The sequence below is a fragment of the Enoplosus armatus genome, chromosome 14 (genome assembly GCF_043641665.1).
Source record: "Enoplosus armatus isolate fEnoArm2 chromosome 14, fEnoArm2.hap1, whole genome shotgun sequence".
Taxonomy (NCBI): domain Eukaryota; kingdom Metazoa; phylum Chordata; class Actinopteri; order Centrarchiformes; family Enoplosidae; genus Enoplosus; species Enoplosus armatus.
Window position 1 is genome coordinate 3615217 of NC_092193.1, and position 18553 is coordinate 3633769.

The following is an 18553-nucleotide window of genomic DNA, read 5'->3' on the forward strand; positions in this document are numbered from 1 at the left end:
CTACTTAATACTATTGAAGTCTCCTCGTGTCCCTCTTGTCTGCTCTCAGTCCTGCTTGCTAAAGCGGGTCAGTTGTGGATGACAGCATTCTCAAAGGATCGTGTGTCTTTTCGGATGCACCTGAACCTGTGGCCTCTGACTCAAACTCTGATATTATCTCTGTCTTCCTGTCTCTCTGGTTGCTGCTCTTGTAGGTTTTCTCTTTATCTCCATCTCTTTATCTGCATTCTTCTCTATACCTCCCACTTTCTTGGTCTGTCTGTCTAGTTCTGTCAGTCATCTTGTGTCTTTCTTCTCAGCTGTCTCTTGTCATGCAAGGATGTGTTTTTCAATCAAACCTGAAAATACCAAACCCAAATTAAATTTAAATGGCTGAAGATAATATTGCGGTTTGGAGGTTTGGGGTCTAAACCGAATACATGGATCAGTGGGCAAAACCGAGTCACCCAGATCTTTTCTGTTTTTGGGTCCTCCTGGATAATCATGTGTTGAAGCACTTCCTCTACCTTTCAGTTGAGGAGTTTTTGTTCCACTGCATTGACTTGTGGCCTCCTTAGGGTATTTATGGACTCAGACACATGTGGACTGTTGCCGGGTTTAGTTCTCAGCTTTGCCTTTTTGAAAAGCGGTCTTAAGAGTTTCTGAATCTTTTTTTCCCCCCACTTGGACTGCATTTCAACCCTCCTCGTTAAACGATCAAGAGCAGTAGGGCCAGGGGCGAACGTTGGCAGGCTGACAGCTGGTGTAACTGTAGACGCCACTCCGACGTGTGTCTTCAATTTTCCTCCCCATTTTCCCTGAGACTGACCTTTTTTATTTTAAAAAAAGAAACCAAACTCACCAGTAACGTCCTGCGTTTTAGTTTTCTCGGCCGACCAGGAGACTCTTTTTGTATACCGTCATTTTGTTTTGTACAGGCTGGATTTGTTTTGTGTTATTAAAGAGGGTGGCTTTCACTAGCATTTGCAGCATTTGCTGTGATTTTCTGACACGGTCAAAGGAATTTCCTAACACAGAAATTCTGTTAAAAAGCAAAACATCAATTCAGGTCTGATATTTAAAAAGACCTATTCAGTCTCTCTGATGCCCAGTTTCCTGTCACTGTGCAGGTGTGACATCCTGCTTTTTCCGCCAGTTGGCTTATTTTATGCTGAAGTTTACCAAATACTAATAACAAGTACTGCAAACCTTTAGTGTTTGAGTTGAACCCTGGACAGGCAGGGATTATTACATATGTCAGTATAGTGACCATGACATGGAGACAATTTGACAGGACAATTATTTAAGGCAACTTAATACAGCTGCCTGACTAATAACTTGTCTGTCTGTCTGGTGCAGCAAAGCTCTCACCTGGTTCTCCAGTAAGATGAATAAAGCATTGCATTGTATTGTATTTGCAACTACAGTAACATTTACCCTGTTATGGTCAACACTTTGTTGTGAAAATGAGTCTGAGGTGGTTTATAGTAAATTGTTTATGGTCCTAATGGAATGACAATGATAATTTAAATCCATTATGAATTACCACGCCAATGCTGATAAGTTAATCAAAAAAGACATTTAGGTGATGATGGAACCTTTAGTTAATACTTGCAGCAAGTTGCTCTGCGAGCTGATTTGTATCTGACTGACATGTAGGTTTCATTGAGGGTAGACCTGACCAGTAAAGTGATCAATAACTGTTACTGGGGAAAGAAAATATCTGACTCGCTGGTCAGGTTACAGAGGATATGTTTCATGCTGTTTTCATTCCTGTGTGTCACCACAGGCGCTAACGATACACCGTGACAGGTTTGATGCATTCCTGTCAGTGTAGTCAGAAACTGTAGTTTCAGCTCTTGGTGGCACTTCACCGTGATTGTTTACTGACAGCGTAAAAGTTACCTTAAGTGACTCCAAATTAAACAATCAAAGGCGAAAATGAGCAAATTATTATCACACTCAATTCAGTTCAGTTTCAGTTCAGTCGAGCTTTACTGTGGAGACAATTTACATGTTGCCAGAGTGTACACATTAAAGTAAATAAATATGTACAATAAAAGCACAGTAAATGTATTATATTGAATGAAAACACTTGTTAAAAAAAAAGACAGAGACAAGGTGCTCAGCTTCTCCGTCCACCTCTTATCTCTCTTCTAACTGGTGTTTGGTGAGAAAACATGTGCTCCCAGCCTCCTCTCTGATTCCATCGATTTTTAGCATCAGCCAGTTAACATATAACCTGTGCGAAGGTCACCGTGGCGATGTGCTAGAAGACAATGTGTTCAACTGTTGATCCTAAATGCTTCTACTCCGCTGTCCCTACTAAGCTGCTTATTGTTGTAGCAGCGGCCGAACGCAAATTAATTGATAAAGGTACAAGTATGCGATCGTGTCTGTGTGTTTCTTGTCATTTTTAGCCCATTCAGTGCACATCACATACACTTTACATCACAGCTTTTCATTTTGCAAACCCAGCTGCTGTGTTTTTAGAAATGTTCTTTTTCTACCTTTTGCGGGCAGCATTTGGCGTCCAGCCATGTTTCATGTCGTATGGAGATGAATGGCTTTCTTGTGTGTTTACTGATGCGTTGCAGACTTGCACGCACATTCGTGTAGTCTTTTAAGGACTGATCAGTTAATATAAGTTGATTAAAGTTTGATCTCCACCTGTATGGAACAACACTGGAGAGGAGGCAGTCTGCTTATTGAAATAGCCACCAGGATGACTCGGTTTGTTTGGACACAAAACTGCAGGCTCATGAATTTTCCTTCTCTCTTTCTCCTGTGAACCACGTTGTCTTCCCAGCTGCAGACCGCTTCTATCCACCTTCTCCATGCTCTCCATGCTCTCCATCCTCCGTGATTGTTCATTATTCATTAAGTTAATCAGGCTACAGGCTAAAAGCTCCTGCTTTTGTCCCTTTGCACCTCCCGTGAGATCCTCTTGTTCTTTTGCATTTTGCACGGGGTTTCCTTTATGTTTGGAATATTCTGGTTTGATTCTGTTCATCAAATGAGTAATTTATATGATGGGGGGCTCTTTACTCCCCCCCCACTGAATGCAAACTGTGGTTCTTTCATGCTGAAGCTGAAGCAAAGACTCTTGTTTGTTCCATTTGAAGCTTAACGTGCTGAATGCAGTCTGTTGATTAATCGTACCTGCCGTGGTTTTAATGTCTTCTCGTACGCGGTGTAATTTCAACTATTTTTAGAGGCTAGTATGTTAAACTGTCAAGCGGTTGCCTGTTTTGATCAGATACAAGGCTTTCTTTGAATGGTAACATTGTGTTGTGTGTGGCTCGATGCCATTGAGGTGCTTGCTTTTGCCAGTATTTCTCTCTGGTTTATGTCTCGGTTTTCTCTCCCCCCCCCCCTCTATTTCTGGTTTTCTGAGACTACGGCTGCAAGATTAGTGGAGTTGAATGGTTGAATGGAAGGACACAAGAGTGAAACATGGATAGATTGAATGACAGAGAGGAAGGGCCTTGGACATTGACCTGCATCAGTGGCTGTGATGGTTGTGATGGAGCCAGTCGTATGTAATAGATTAGAGCGCACAGTACTGAAGGACAAACGGAAGAAAGAAAGACGTAACTCTGGATCTATGATTGTCATGATGGTTTTGATCTCTTTATACTCTTTATTCTTATCTGTCGTGTCTATAGATGTATAAATGTGGTTGGTGTAATGTTTTGAACGGAGCTCAGTATTTCATTTTCATATTTTGTGTTTATTTTGACTTGTTAAAAATGGGTAAAAATATCTACAACACAAATAAACTGGTAAAAATACAACCTGTAGTTTAACCATGTATTGTTTTTTCTGTTTGTTATTATCAGGATCCTCCATTTTTTTTTTTATTGCCAGAAGAATTTTTTTTTTGTTGGAAGAAGACCTCACTAACTGTAAACTGTATGTAATGTGTAGTGGTCTTCTTGCAGTATGAAACATAACTTTCAGATGTGTTGGGATATAAAGTCTGGCTGAAAACCTGAAATGAACCTTGGACTTAATAATATATGACTTGTTATTAAGATTATTAAGACAAAGGAAGAAATTGAGAGAAGAAGAAAGACGTAGCGAGCATGAGCTTGGCCTCTTGGATGCAGTCTCAGACCTTCAGCAGCCTCCTCTCTCCTCTCTGGCTGTGGCCCGTCGCCTTCATTGAAACCTCGCACCCATCCCGCCCCCACCCAGACCGAATATTTACAACTAAGGACCATAGCCTTTGCCCTGCGCATGTACACGCAGCCCAACACAGCAGGATGGGCCAGTTGTTAATTCTACCGAGTAAATGGCGAGCAGTGAGTCTGGCAGCAGTCCAGGCCCTTGAATTCCACTTGGCACTTACATGAGGAGGAATGTTTGGCACTGGAAGGACTGCAGGACTGACGGTGCTACACAGTCAGTCAGAGTGATGTAAATGCTGACATAGATGTGATACGCATGTTCACGTTTGCACGTTTCTGTCCTTGTGCCCGAAAGTTTTAATGTTGTGTGTAGTGGTCTGTGAAAGAGCTGTAAAACCCATTGTGATGGAGAGCAAAGCCACATGTTGCGCCTTTTTTAAAAGATCCAATATATCAATCAAAGCGTGAGGTCTTGTAATAATATCAATAATCAAATAAGACAGTGGAAACCGTTTGCCAACGTCCTGTTGCTATCAAATCAATTTTAATTTAGTGATTTAAAATTCTGAAATTCTTCCGAAAGAGGCAGTTTTAAGTTGACTAGACATGAAACTGACGACTCACAGAAGTTATTAAGATATTCTATACAGTGCTCGCTCACACACGCGTATCAATATATCCGAACAGAGTTGTAGTTCCTTGTCTCTGCGCCACACCGACACATCTGTCTCTGTACAGAAATCTGTCTGGTTCTACACGCATCACCTAGCACTTGAATGGCATTTTCCAATTTCCGCCTCTCCTCTCACCGGTGTCATTTATACTGAAATGAAAGGGCCTTTTGTTTCTTACCTCAACCTGGCTTTGACCCTGCAGTGGAGGTCACGCGCAGTGTGTAGCCCCGCCGTGGCTGTGCACACATCCCAACATCAGAAGACATTGAATGGAGATTTGTCAAGCTTGATAAGCGGAGCAGAGAGATGTTTGTCTGCTGGATACAGATAGGTCGTAATATTTGCAGAAGTCAGATGTTCTGTTTTTGACAAAGTGACTAAGTGATCACTCACATGGACGCGAGCTTGTTTTCCAAAAGGTTTGATGTTATCAGCTCTTTTTGAGACATTCTCTAAGGCCTTGAGGAAACAAGTAGTATTTAACCTTTATTTATTCAGGGTGGGTTCGCTTCAAAAACAAGCCCCCCCCCCAGCAGTAACCCGCTTCATATTTTTAGTCACACCTGAGCTGCCCGTAACAACAGCAGCCCTTCATTGAGCAGTGCGAAGACAGCAGTTGGGTGTTTCGTTTCTTTTCAGATGTCAGGGCAAGAGTACCTCATCAAATCTTATGTTGACACAAGTGCAACACTTCATTTGTACCTTACAGAACTAAATGAATATCTCTTGTCTGTCCATTCATCTCCATTTTGCTGGAGGTTCTCAAAACGACTGCTAATGAAACCAAAACTACCTGCGACGTTAAAGGGAAAATACTTTGTGTAGATACTTTTATGGAAATGGACTTTTTAATCAGCAAATTATCAGTAAGAGATTTTCCTTATTCCAAATTGCCCTTGCCACCTGAGTACACACACACACACACACACACACACACACACACACACACACACACACTCTTGACATTAAGTGACATTAAGCCTACTGTATGTTCTTAATCCATTGCTCATTACTGTTGCCTGCTGTGAGGATAAAGCATGTGTTGGCACAGACTGTATTAGGTTGTGCTTTTGTTTTAGCACAGTGTCATGTTGTCTTAATTTTAGCAGCTTCCACCATCCCATCACCTTTAAGTGACTTCCTCCCTCGGTCTCCATCTGGCCTTGGTTTAGATTAAAAACCCTCTCTGCTCTAAATCCTAAATCTACAATCACTTAATTATTCTTTCAGATCTTCTGTTTTTTTTTCTGCACCATCCATTCCAACCAAATTGGAGAGGGAGGGAGGAGAGAAGGCTTCAGCAGAATGCATTTTTCAGCGATGTGTAGCACTCTGGAGAGTACAAAACGGTGTCACACTAAACTTGCAAATGAAGATACACAAGAAAGCGTTTTGATCTGTTGTAAACCCACAACAATGCAGCACCGCAGGGTTATAGTGAGCTGGATAGATACAGGACGGATTCCCAGAGAGGATTCACTGCCGCGTTTTTGAATACGACAGGAGTCCTGATGTGTGTCAAGTGTAGGACAGCTTTCTGTTTAAAGTTTTATGAGGACAAAGAGGGGGAGGAAGAGTGTGAGACGGAAATGGTAGAGAATAATAGTGGGGGAGGGAGGCTGAGGGATGACTTGTGTCTCTGCATTAACTTTACATGCTTTGCAGACAGTCTGAACACCACCTTAAGACTTGTCCTGATTGATTAAAAGTGGAGGTCTTCATGGGTCATTCATTTTCTAGTAACTGAAACCTGACTAAGGACCCGACGCTGTCTGAGTGCAAACTATAGTCAGTGTTATCGGGTCCAGCAGCGGAGTGTTAAAACATGTCTAATACCTGAATATATCCAAGCAGACCTGCCATCGCCTCTGATGACTTGGTGTTTCGCAGCCACCACAGGAGAAATTATGTTTTTTGAGGAGACACTGTGTGAGAACTGAAGTGCAGGAAAAGTTATTTGTTGTGACTCTTGCTTTTTAATTGACGGACCCGCATGCTGCAGCACGTGTTGGTGTTCTCTATATATTTGGGTCTGTGAAGGCCGGCCACATTTTATATTAGCTCTGAATTTCTTTGAGTTTTTTCAAATGAAGTCTGACTGTCATCGGGTCCCTTTGAGATCTCTCCCCCCTTTTTTTTTTATCCCTAAAAGAATGAATGTTTGCACTCCAGGTCCAGACATCAGATTTACTTGGACTTTGCTGTAAGGAGCCCATGAAAAATAACCTTTTCTTTTCAAAACTTTTAACAATTAATCGATTGTCATTAACATGGGCTGCCACGTGGACCCTGGACACCTGGAAGCTCATTAATGGCTGGGAGGTGTCACAGGTGCAGTACAGGCGGTGTGCAGCAGCTGTAACATAACAAGCGATTTGCCACACTAGAAATGTGAAATCCTCCAGCTTACGACATGTTGTACCTTTTAACTATGCCTTAATTTTTAACACTTGAGTAGTGCTCATGTTTCCAATAATGTGGAACCATGCTGACAGCCTCTACATTATAAGCTATTTTCCATAAACATAAGGATACAGATGTTTATTAGACAGTTGCTCACAGATTCACAGCTGGCCCTCTGCTCCATCCGCTCCATCCTGTAAATGATTCGTATCGTTTCCGTTCGTCATCTGTCCATGCGCGACATCTGAGGCATCGGACGGACTGGGGGAATATGTGGAGATGACTTCTTCATACAGCTGGTAGACTAAATCCTGAACGCAGCTCAGAGCAGAATCGTCGCTGGCGTAGCTTGACCCATCCTCGTGCGACGAGCCCGGAGATGAAGTGCAGGAATTTGTGGGGGACGCGTCTTCTAACATGCTGTCGATGTAGTCTTGGATGAGAGCCAGCTCTGAAGCTATACTGCCGGAGTCGAAGCTTGGCACAGCCTCGCTCTCCACACACTGTTGAAAATCAATTTTAAGACATAATTTTGCTTCCGGTAACTTTGGGAGGTTGTCATTTATTGAGACAAGTTTAACACTAATTAGTGTTTGATTAATTGAAAGAATACTGGGTAGATTAATCAGTTGAAATAATCTTTAGCTGCCCTACCTGCATGTCTGTCATTTCATAGCTGTTGTTGACGTGTTCATCATCGCCATCACTGAAGTTCATTTCAGTCTCATAGTCGCTCTCATCTGACTGGAAGTCAGAGTGTAAATCTTCCAGAGACATCTTGGTGTTTGGTCCGTGTCCAGCACCCTGCTGTTCGTATGAGGGCATGTGTTAATATCTAGTCTCAGGCTGTGTACCCACCAGAATTATATGAATCTGTGTTGCCACAATACAATAGTCTGTTTGTTGTGCTGGGCAACCACTTTGATTTGAAAAGGCTTGTTGAGTTCTGGACTGCTGTTGTGGGTTCTGCTCTGTTGGTCTGTGGTATCATCTGAGCTGAGCGTCAGATCTTTTATTCCTCAGCTAAAAACAAAACTCCCTATCCCACCATTGCATCACTTCTTATTTGGCCACATTTGATGTTTTTCCCTCATTTGCATATTCAACTTTTGCGCCATCCGTTTTCTCAAATCGCCTGATGCCCCACAATGCCGTGAGTCATTTGCATCCCATAGAAAATGAATAACAGTGTTCTCGTCTCACAGCCGCCAGTGGGTCTCCACTCTCATTCTGCACATAAAGAAATAAGAGATTTTACTGTAAGTTAGTAAACATTTAAAACATGTGTTCCATTGTCCACCTCTTGTTTTGGCCTATTCTGCTCCCTCTATCTACTTTGTTTTAATACACTGATGGTTGCATTTCTTTTTATAGCTGTTACCAAACAAACGACTTACCAGCATAGAAATTAATTTATATTTAATGAATGTAAAGTTATTAACATGACTCCTTAATTACATTTAGCACACAAAGTACTCTGTTCTATATATTGGATGGTTGATCATCATCAGTACTTTGCACACTTTGCATTTGCAGGTAAAAACTAATATCAGTTACAACAATTTTCTATGGTTCTAACAGTTTTTACTCCTCAAAATGATCCAGTATCACTCTGGCTTTTTCTTAATTTATATAATCCAGAGATTATATATGTTGAAACCCTCAATATAACATTTAGTGAGCACTATTACCGACTTACTATGAATGATTATCTAAGAACATGGGAGCATCCTCGGACCTCTCCATGGACCTTCCTTTTTATGGTGCTGTTGCAGAGCGGTGAGCACCTCAGGAATGTTTGGCTGTCTGTTATGTAGTGCTGGGCTTTCCCCGCAGCCGGCGTGTTGGCCTTGGCCTGCTTCCAGGTCTGTTGGGCTGATGGGGGCCACAACAGGCGATGCAGTCTTTGATCTGGCTCTGGACCTGTCCTTTAGTTTTTATGCAGTACACTTGTTAAGGGCCTGCCAGATTAGCATCATGGGAATCATCTCAGTTTGACCCACGAGGGAACTGCCGAGACTGAGAATGTGGATTTGAAGTTAAGAAGTTTGTATTATCTATTTGTCAAATATCAGATGAGACATTAAAGGTAATTTAGTCAAGTGTGTGTGTGTGTGTGTGTGTGTTTCCATCTCTGGCATGCTTGTTTACTATGTGACTCTGTGCCCGTCTTAAGTTTGGCACGTTGACATTTGCTGTGAGCTATTTTTATCAGACGAACTTGGCCTCACAGATTGACACACATACACACACACACACACACACATAACATTTTACACACTCTTTGATGCGACCTGCCCTGCACAGTCCCAACAGATACATAGGCTGCTATATGAACCTGATCTGAGTGAATGAGAGCAGATCTGTAAAGCGCTTTGGGAACTGTTGCGGTTGAAGACCACTTCTTCAAATCTAAACAACTCTAAACAGCCGTGGGTTAAAAGATACCTCGAGGTCTCCAGTCTGGAATCCTCATGTCTTATTGTTGTTTGTGTTTATGATGTGTAAGGCTCCATTCGCTTATTTCAGGCCACATGTGACACACACTGTATGTGATGTGTTTTAATTATAGTAAAAATATTTTTTGTTTCATTTCATCCACTCAATGTTTTGGGCTCACTTTTACTGTTAAAAAGTGTATTTCATATTTTTTTTTATGGGGGAAAAAAGCAACATGTGGTTCAGTTTTTGTAATTCTTAAAGGGACACCTCCATGGTTTGTTGTAAAAGGTCAGATCCTGAGACATGTGACCTGCATGAAACTGGTGTTTGAAGGCTCAACACAGAATTTGTCAGTGTTCTTGTGCCATAAATCAAGTCGTTTTAAGTTTTAAGGTTTTGTTTTTGTGTGTTGTTGTTGTTGTTGGCTGAATTTGTGGCTTCCTTTCACACAACGCCAACATGCAGGCCTCTTCTTTTTAAATAGATACTAACAACAACATGACAGGCAGCTTGAAAACAAGCTCTTACACACACACACACAAACCTTCAGTAATTTGTTTGCATTGCTTTGTTGACGGATGCAGATCCGATCTAGTGAACGTTGGCTACTTCCTGCATTTCTGTGTCAGATAAGAATTTTACAGCAAAGCTTTGATTTCCACAAGCTCTGCTCTGGAGAGACCAGCTGGTTTATTTTTCCATCCCAAAGATTTAAGTGATATTCTATTTGTTGAAAAATATTTGTCTTTGGTGGATATTTTCTGCAAATTGTAAATGAATGAGTTAGTCGCCACGGTACACAACACATTAACAACACCTGTTGACTCCAAATGGTGTCCCTATACCCAGAGAGAGAAGGTGTAAAACTGCAAACCTCTAGCCTCTTGAAAGATGGAGACTTCACGATGGACCAGGGATCTGTGTGTTCCTGTGTTTGTGTGTAAATTCGGATTTTCACACCGAGCTCCATCGGCTGGAATCCACAGGGTCTCTGTGCCGAGGGTTACACAAAGTGACACAGGCTGCCACAAAGCACGACATCTGTCACGGCAGTCTGACAGTCTGTGTATGTAGCTGACAGGAAACAACACGTAGGAAATACTAATGCAAACTTTTCTCTCCCCTCTTCCTCTTTGGCTGTTACATCCTCTCATCTTCGTGCCTCTTCTGCTCCAGAAAAGACAAAAGCTTTCATTCAACTAGCCATAAAATAAATCGGAGAATATTAAAATAGACATATTTCTGAAAATGTATTTTGCACTTTTTGCACTCCATCTTTTGTCTTTCTGCATTTTTCTGTCTTTCTCCACCTGCTTTTTACAAATGTCTCCATGTCCTTCTGCCCGGGGAAGTTTTTATCTAGTGGTATTTTGCGAGTTAAACACCGCAGAAGTGGCGTCTGTAATGTGTCTGGTGCCCTTTGCAGCGAGCTGCATGTGTTAATGTGGACTGGAACTGTACAAGTGGGTAATGAGGCTGTAACCCTCAGGGCTGCTGTGAGCGGGTTGAACCCAAACAGTCATGTCTTGACTCATAACTTTGTCAAACATGTAAGTACCTTAAGTGTAGGGGCGCCATTTGACAAACGTGCACTTGCGGTCCCGTGCGCGGTGCTCATCCTGTCTTCAGCTTTATTGCCGCTTGCAGTAAAGTGTACGGTCATGTTTTATACTTTTGTGCACATCGTGCATGTCAGGACAGTTATCACAATTATCTAGCTGCGACTGTGTTTACTGTGATGAATATTATACCTTAATTTTGCCCATCCAGTTTTATAATATCTGTCATAGTGCTGTGTGTAAAACACTTTGAATGTCTCAAATAGTGAACTCAACTATTCTTTCACTCCTTGAGTTTTTTTCTTGCTCTGTTTTGCTTTGATTCCCATCCTTCCTTGCCCCTATCCCCCTCTTTACCTCTTTCTTTATCTCCACACTTCTGCTAATCTAGTGTGACCTTTTTCACGTCAAAACATTTGGACTCAGTTATACAGTAGCTGTGGCTGGGGTTCCCCTCGGGCCCTGATGGTTGTGAATGACCTGCTTGAAGAGCCAACAATGACAAAATGAATGTCATGCTTTTGAAGTTTTTACAGGCGGACTTTTTTTTTTCTCGTCAGTTCTCATACTGACTATTTTTTCTTATCTTATAAGACATTTCATGCTACACATTGTACAATATCTTAAATTCAATTTCCAGTGAGTTTCTGTACTCCTTAGTGCTGTAGTCTATTGCTTGTATTCAGTCATACAGTACCAACAATTACCAAAATATTTATTGTCTTCCACCCTCATGGTCATGTTTTTGGCCGTGGATGGTTTTCAATGTCTCTTCTTCTCCCCCTGTTTTCCAGGATGCCACTTACTGGCTGCAGGTCCACCGGTTGGAGCACGGCGACGGCGGCATCCTCGACCTGGATGATGTTCTCTGCGATGTGGCCGACGACAAAGACAGGGTGAGTGACGCAGAGTTGATATGTCAGATGGTGAAAACACTGATGAAACGGAACAGAGGCTTTGGCAGTTATTTCCTACCGTCCTCTGTTGTTTTCGGAGCTTGAGCAGGTCTCCCCTGGTAATGTTGATGGAATTGACCACATGTGTTCAAAGTGTGTTACATTTGCAAAATGTAGTGTTTCCCTGCTAGTACTCCTGAATGACGGTTTTGTGTTTTTGCAAACTCAAATACATGCAGTGCTTTCTGACACATAAGGTGCAGTTCTCACTCAGTATGCGATGTTCAGTGTGCATATTTATTGATCAGTATTTGGCTGTTTTGGAAAATAATTTGTGTTTCATGGTGTAAAAACAGTAGAGTGGCATTAAAACTGGATTTTGTGTTGCTACCCAAGGCAGAGGAAGTGCATCCTGACCAATCAGATAAGAGAATTTCTTGTGTAACAGAGCAGTTTTTCAGCTTTCTTTAATAGCACAGTTTCAGTCTCTTTGATCTGTGAAGGCTTCAATGTGTTTACATTAGCATTGCATATTTTCTCTGTTAATCTTAACAAAAAATAGGTGAAGGTCAATGTGCTTTACTTAAGAGATGCTAAACTCTGACTCTCTGGGGGGCCAGTTGCATAAAACTCTGCTAAAACTTAACATAAATATGGATATGCATTCTTTTCTTCAGTTTATTAAAGCCGCCTGGTTCTGTTTTATACATCATATATTGTGGAACTGGGCGCACGTGCACAAGCCTCACATCCTCTCCCACCGTTGGTCATAAGTGGACGTAGAAACGCCCTGAATCACTTACTTGCATATCGATACTTGTTCCCACTCAGTTAGTTATAAGAAGATTTCGTTGTATTGGTGAGGTTCTCCGCACGCCTGTGGGTTTTTATCACGCGTGCCGTTGTCGCGGTGATATCTGAATCGTCATTATTAAACGTCAGAAAGATGATCAATGATTCATACGCAGTGCTCATATTGAAACAGACTTTACAAACAGCTTCACAACTCAGGATACAATGAAAATATCATTAACAGGGAAATGATGTAAATATATATGATTATAAAGGATCAAATGAATCACTCCTAAATACGTTTATGAATGTGCCTTTGATTGACATTTTACAGACGGCTGTGTAGACTGCAAAAATAATAACACAATCAGTGAAAACTAAAGGACGGTCTGTGAATTGGTTTTGTAAGTGACTTGTTTTCGCAGTAGTCAGAAGTTACTTCCACCGGTCTTGAACTTGTCAGTGTCAAACGCCTGACAATCGCACTCCCTTACGGCCTGGTTCATCCATCGCCTCTGGTACAGTCTGAGAGAGAGAAGCTCATCCCGACTGACAGCCGGGAGTTCACAGGGTCACATTCTCCACTGTGGTCAAACATTTCAGCACGTTTCCTCGAAAGACTGAAAGGAGTTTACGCAGGTGTAGTATTTCTGCATCAAGCAATCGTCACTGCATGAATTGTTAGACATGAGCAAATTATGTTAAACAAAAAATAGACAGCTGAGATTTATAACTGAAGGCGACAGCTTGGAGTTGGAGGGAAATTTGATTGTTTGCTTAATGGCATGGAACAGAAAGTGGGTGCAGCTTAAACCTCCCAAATTTCAAAAATGTTGTGGTTCCATCTTCTTAAATGTTCCAACCCATCCCGACCACACTCTCATTTATTGTCAGTAATTACACAGTACCAGTGCTAAGCACTTCATTTGACAGTGTTTGCCTGATGACAGAAAATATAATCCGATGATAATGCTCTGCCAGGTGGTCCGTTGAAGAAACATTTTTTCACATTTCTAGAGGTGAGGAATATAATGTTTGTTTTCTCAGGGCACTAAAGTTTCTGAAATTATTTAGTCAAGGTTTTGAAAGACCTAATGTGAAATATAACTCAAGCAAAACTTAAATGTAAGAAAGAATTTTATTGTTCAAGAGTGTAAGAAATATTTGACCTCTGCCTTCTCTGATCCAGTGTTGACCTTAAAGGAATTTTTACGCTGTTGGTGGCGAGCGCTCTCTGTTGCAACCGTGTCAACCTCGTGTTTATAGGCCTCCAGGTGTGAGCGCGTATCTGCATGTGTGTAAAGGAGTGTGTGTAGGTGTGTTCCTCTCCACGAGCTGTCATCATTCTATCTCTTCACATCCCTCTCTCTTTCCGTACCCCTCACTTCTTCGTCCCCACAGGCGTTTTCCACAGCAGAGAATGTGGACATTTCATACATGACAGCCCTTCAGCCTCGCTGACACAAATCTACACCACTGGCACTGTTTTGACACCAAACCCTGGGGGGGGGTTGGTAACCCCTCCCTGCAGGGCTGTAACTAATGAAAAGTTTCGTTATTGATTAGTCGGCCTATATTTAAATTACGTTTGTTTTGTTTAATATCAGTGAAAGTGCTCATTGCATGCTCCCAGAGTCTTTAAATAGCTTGTTTTATCAGTCGAGAACTGTCCCGAACCAAAGAATATTTAGCGCTTTTGCTTGATAAACATCCCTCCAGACACAATTTAAGATGTATTTAAGATTTATTAAGATCAATATTTGTTGTATAATAATGTGTTTGGTATATTTTTGTTCACAAACTCTGCACAAACATTATTCTGCACAGTGAAGCTCAAATATCACATTTAAATTCTACTCAGACTTTACCTTCATGAAATATGAGCAAATCTTTCAATTTTCTGAGTTAGATAAATGAAGCGTCCCACACACAGTCTCATGTAGTTTCATGTAGTTTCATATTAATTTATTTAAGGTGTTTCGGTCCTATTGACCTTCCAATCGGAGGACGACAAAAAATAAATACATTTAGAGATGAAATCACTTGAAGAATACAAATAGACATCCAAGTTATTAGATAAAAAATGCAACTTTTGTTAAGAAAAGATGTTTAAATCAGCACCAAGTGAGATGGCGTGCAGGAGTTCTTCAAGTTGTGCAGTATTTTGATTCACTATCTAATCAGAAAAACAAATAAGACCCCCGTCCTCTGCCCGCTGAAGCTACACAGGACGTTAACAGCACAATGGTTGGAGGCCTCATACATCAATTACATCTTGCTTTGCTTTTTGTTCAGTGATCGACCTGATTATCTTGGCACGCTGTGAACATATGGTGGAATTGAAATATACTGAATTTGTGGTAATGAGTTAGACTGGAGTGGGTCATGTTATCTGCCTTGTAGCCAGCAGTTGTTCAGGTAACGCACAGCCAAACACAGGTTAAAAGGAATGCAACACAGAGCTGGTGTGTGCTTCTATTATTAGTATTATTAGTATAGTATTAAAAGTTGGGTCTCAGACTCTTGGCAGTTAGAGCCCTGACACACTAAGCTGATCTTGACTTTGACTTAGTTGCCTCAGTATCACCTCCTTGCAGTGGCCTCTGTAAAGTTATGTTTTACACTCATAACGACTCATTCTCTTGATTCAAAATGCTCAGTTGGCCGAATGACTGTTGATGAGGTAATTTCTTGTCACTAATGATAACCCAACAGGGCCTGATGGCCAACTGTCTCGACTTCTTTGACCAGAGAGACATCTTATACCGAAAGGGAGGGGGGGGGGGTCATTGTTGCAGCCTCAATCCACTGTGATGAGGAAACTGGCAACGAGGCTGACTGAGGGGCAGCAAACTGACTCCTTTTTAAATCCCACTGTGCAACTCAGGATTGAGTGTTTGCAGTGTGGTAGAGCCTGAAGAGCACACAGTGGAAAGTGGGGCTCTGAGCCACAGTCCATGGCCTCCGTTGGCTCACATCCCTGCTCACTGTGTGTGTGCAAGAGTGTGTGTGAGAGAATCCCTGCGTGAGTTCACTGTTTGTATCTGCTGAGATCACAGCTGTTGGGCTGTATGTGTGTGTGTGAGTGTGTGTGCGTGTGTGAAAAGGAATCCGGCTTCTGTGTGGTGGTGTGTATGTCATGGACAAATGTCTGTCCAGAAGTGTGTTTGAGTCCTGACCTCTGACCTTCATGGAGATATACCTACTGATGACAGTCAGTGTTGTTTGGTTAAGCGCAGCTGCTGTTGTGGGAAAATTAAATTAAGCCAGGCTTTTCTTTGATTGTGTTAATCTGGTGTCACCATTGGTCAGTGCGGGTGTGTGTTTTTGTGTGTGTCCTATGTGTTGAGAAGCAGAAGGAAGACAAAGGGTGCCGACAAAGAGGGAACAGTTGTATGTGACAGCAATGTCTTCTCATTTCTGAATGTGTAAAGTAAACCTTATAATGACGTTTGACACAACTGGTCCAGTGTCATTTTAAATAAATTGAAAAATGTGATTTTATCAAGTGACCCTCAAAACTAATGCACACAGATGTCTGTGAAGGCATATCTGTTTTATAAAAAAAAAAAAAAAAAGGTTTCTAGGGGGGGGATACGCCGGGTTAATGTAGATGAAAGTCTAAAGCAGATGGAATAAAGTGTGTTTTCACATGAGAGAAGAGAAAAGAGGGAAAGATGAAGGAGTTCAGCATGTATGAGAGTGTGAGTGACTCCATGTGTCCCTCTAAACATGACTGGTGGTCTCCTGGCAGCTGTGACTCATCTCCGCCATTCCACAGGAGCTTTTTAAAGACTGGAAGGAATGGCTGGCCCATCGCACAAGGACACTTTTATTAGCTTATACTGGAATGAAACACACAGGCTTGCATGTAGCGCTCGGCCTGGGAATACAAGTATATACTGTACATTTTCAGTGTGTTTGCGGAGTGTGTGTGCGTGATGTTGCCTCTACATCTGTTGAAGCGAAGTTAAGAGTTAAAGTGTGTGTGTCTGTTTTTGTGTTGATGCAGTATCATCCATGCCAGGAAAAGTGGCGGCCTGCCCTCGGACTTAAGGAATGTTTTTCCAGATGCCATCTTTCCATCCGTTCATCATCCTTCCTTCCCCGTCTTCCTTTTTTTCTCTCTCCACCTCTCGTACTAAGCGAGCTTTATGCATTTCATACATGAACGTATCTGTGATCTTTATTAACCTCGGTCGCTCGTAGGAATCCGCTTTCTGGCGGCTTAATCCAGAACATGGAAAGTTCTTTGTGTCTGATTGGCTGGCAGGTTAATCAACATAGTCACCATAGTCATTCCTGTAAACCAGTGTAAACCAGTGTAAACCAGTGTAAACCATTGAGCTATTCGTTATGAAGAGAAATGCAGTTTAATTTGTTTGGATGAGCACTCACTGTGTTTGCCAGAGCGCGCACAGAGGTACTTGTCAGATTATACACATTCATGTACACATACACACACAGAGGCACACACATTTTTGTCACCTTCTGTCATACACTCTCTTGACTCTAACACACACACACACAGGTGTAGCATGACATACCCCAGGTGTCCGGTGTCAGGCCTGTCCCGACATACACTCCTGCAGTGATGTCACGACCCTGAATGATGGCACCGGGGCTGTGCCATCGCCACATTCCTGTGTGTGTGTGTGTGTGTGTGTGTGTGTGTGTGTGTGTGTGTGTGTGTGTGTGTGTGTGTGCCACAGCTGCACCCGTCGCTACTCCATCAGGTCTGGCCCCGGTCGGTGTGGTGCCTGGGCGTGTGACGGACATACTGACTTTTTAGCTTCATGTACGTTTCATCATATTTGGAGTTATTTGTTTGTTTGCAGTCACACTTTTAACACGTGCTTAATGTTTTTTTCATATTTTGTAAATGTGTAGATTACTAGTTTTCATGTCGGCATCTATTTCCCAGCTGTTGGTTTAAATATTTAAGCTAATAACGATCTACTTGCTGGGCAGGAAGGACTTGGTATTCTGAACGTGGCGTTTCTCGTTGACTTGTTTTTGCGTGTGTTGGCTCTTGATCCAGGCGACATCCTGGTCTGAGCTGAATTTAGACGTGTCTTGCAGCGTAGGAGACGAGCAGACAGACAGACGGGGGGGGACGGGCGAGAGGTTAAATAAGCCCAGAGGAGTTTCTTAAAACGACTCCAGTCTTCTGTCTGTACTGTTGTAGAATATCAACAGACAGACAGGCTACCGGTCACATATCTGTGGGTGTCAGAAGTGTCTCAACTGTCATTTAAAGTGCGGCCTACTTGTTTTGAGGCTCTCCTTGTACATACTACAGGATGATTTGAGTGGTTTATTTATTTAAAAGATACAATAGGGTTCATGCAGCAACTTGTGCTGTAAAATAATCCTTTGCATCCATCAAACCGTTTATCCTGTTGAAGATGGCGTCGGGCTGGAGCCTTTCCCAGCATGCACAGGGTGTGAGAAGGGTTACATCCAAGACAAGCTGCCAGTCCATCACAGCACAACACCATCGTCCTCTTGAAAGCCACCTCCTCGTCCTCTTTTACAGTACTGAGCCTGTTTTAGCTGACACCCATAAAAACACTCAAGTGTTTACACGTATTGATCTCATGTCTTTGTATTTGACCCATTTGTTGTGTCTGTAGTTGATATTGATTTTCAGAGTGCACACGCAGACAAGCGGA

At 42.1% G+C, this 18553-nt stretch overlaps 1 protein-coding gene across 4 annotated transcripts in view; it reads left to right on the forward strand.

Moving 5' to 3' along the window:
• pard3ab (par-3 family cell polarity regulator alpha, b) overlaps positions 1 to 18553 on the forward strand; it is a 208257-nt gene that overhangs the window by 22106 nt on the left and 167598 nt on the right. For all 4 annotated transcript variants that reach the window (XM_070919593.1, XM_070919592.1, XM_070919594.1 and 1 more), the window contains exon 2: positions 11985 to 12086. In XM_070919593.1, coding sequence (XP_070775694.1) covers positions 11985 to 12086 — 102 coding nt within the window. The remainder of the gene's footprint in view (positions 1 to 11984; positions 12087 to 18553) is intronic.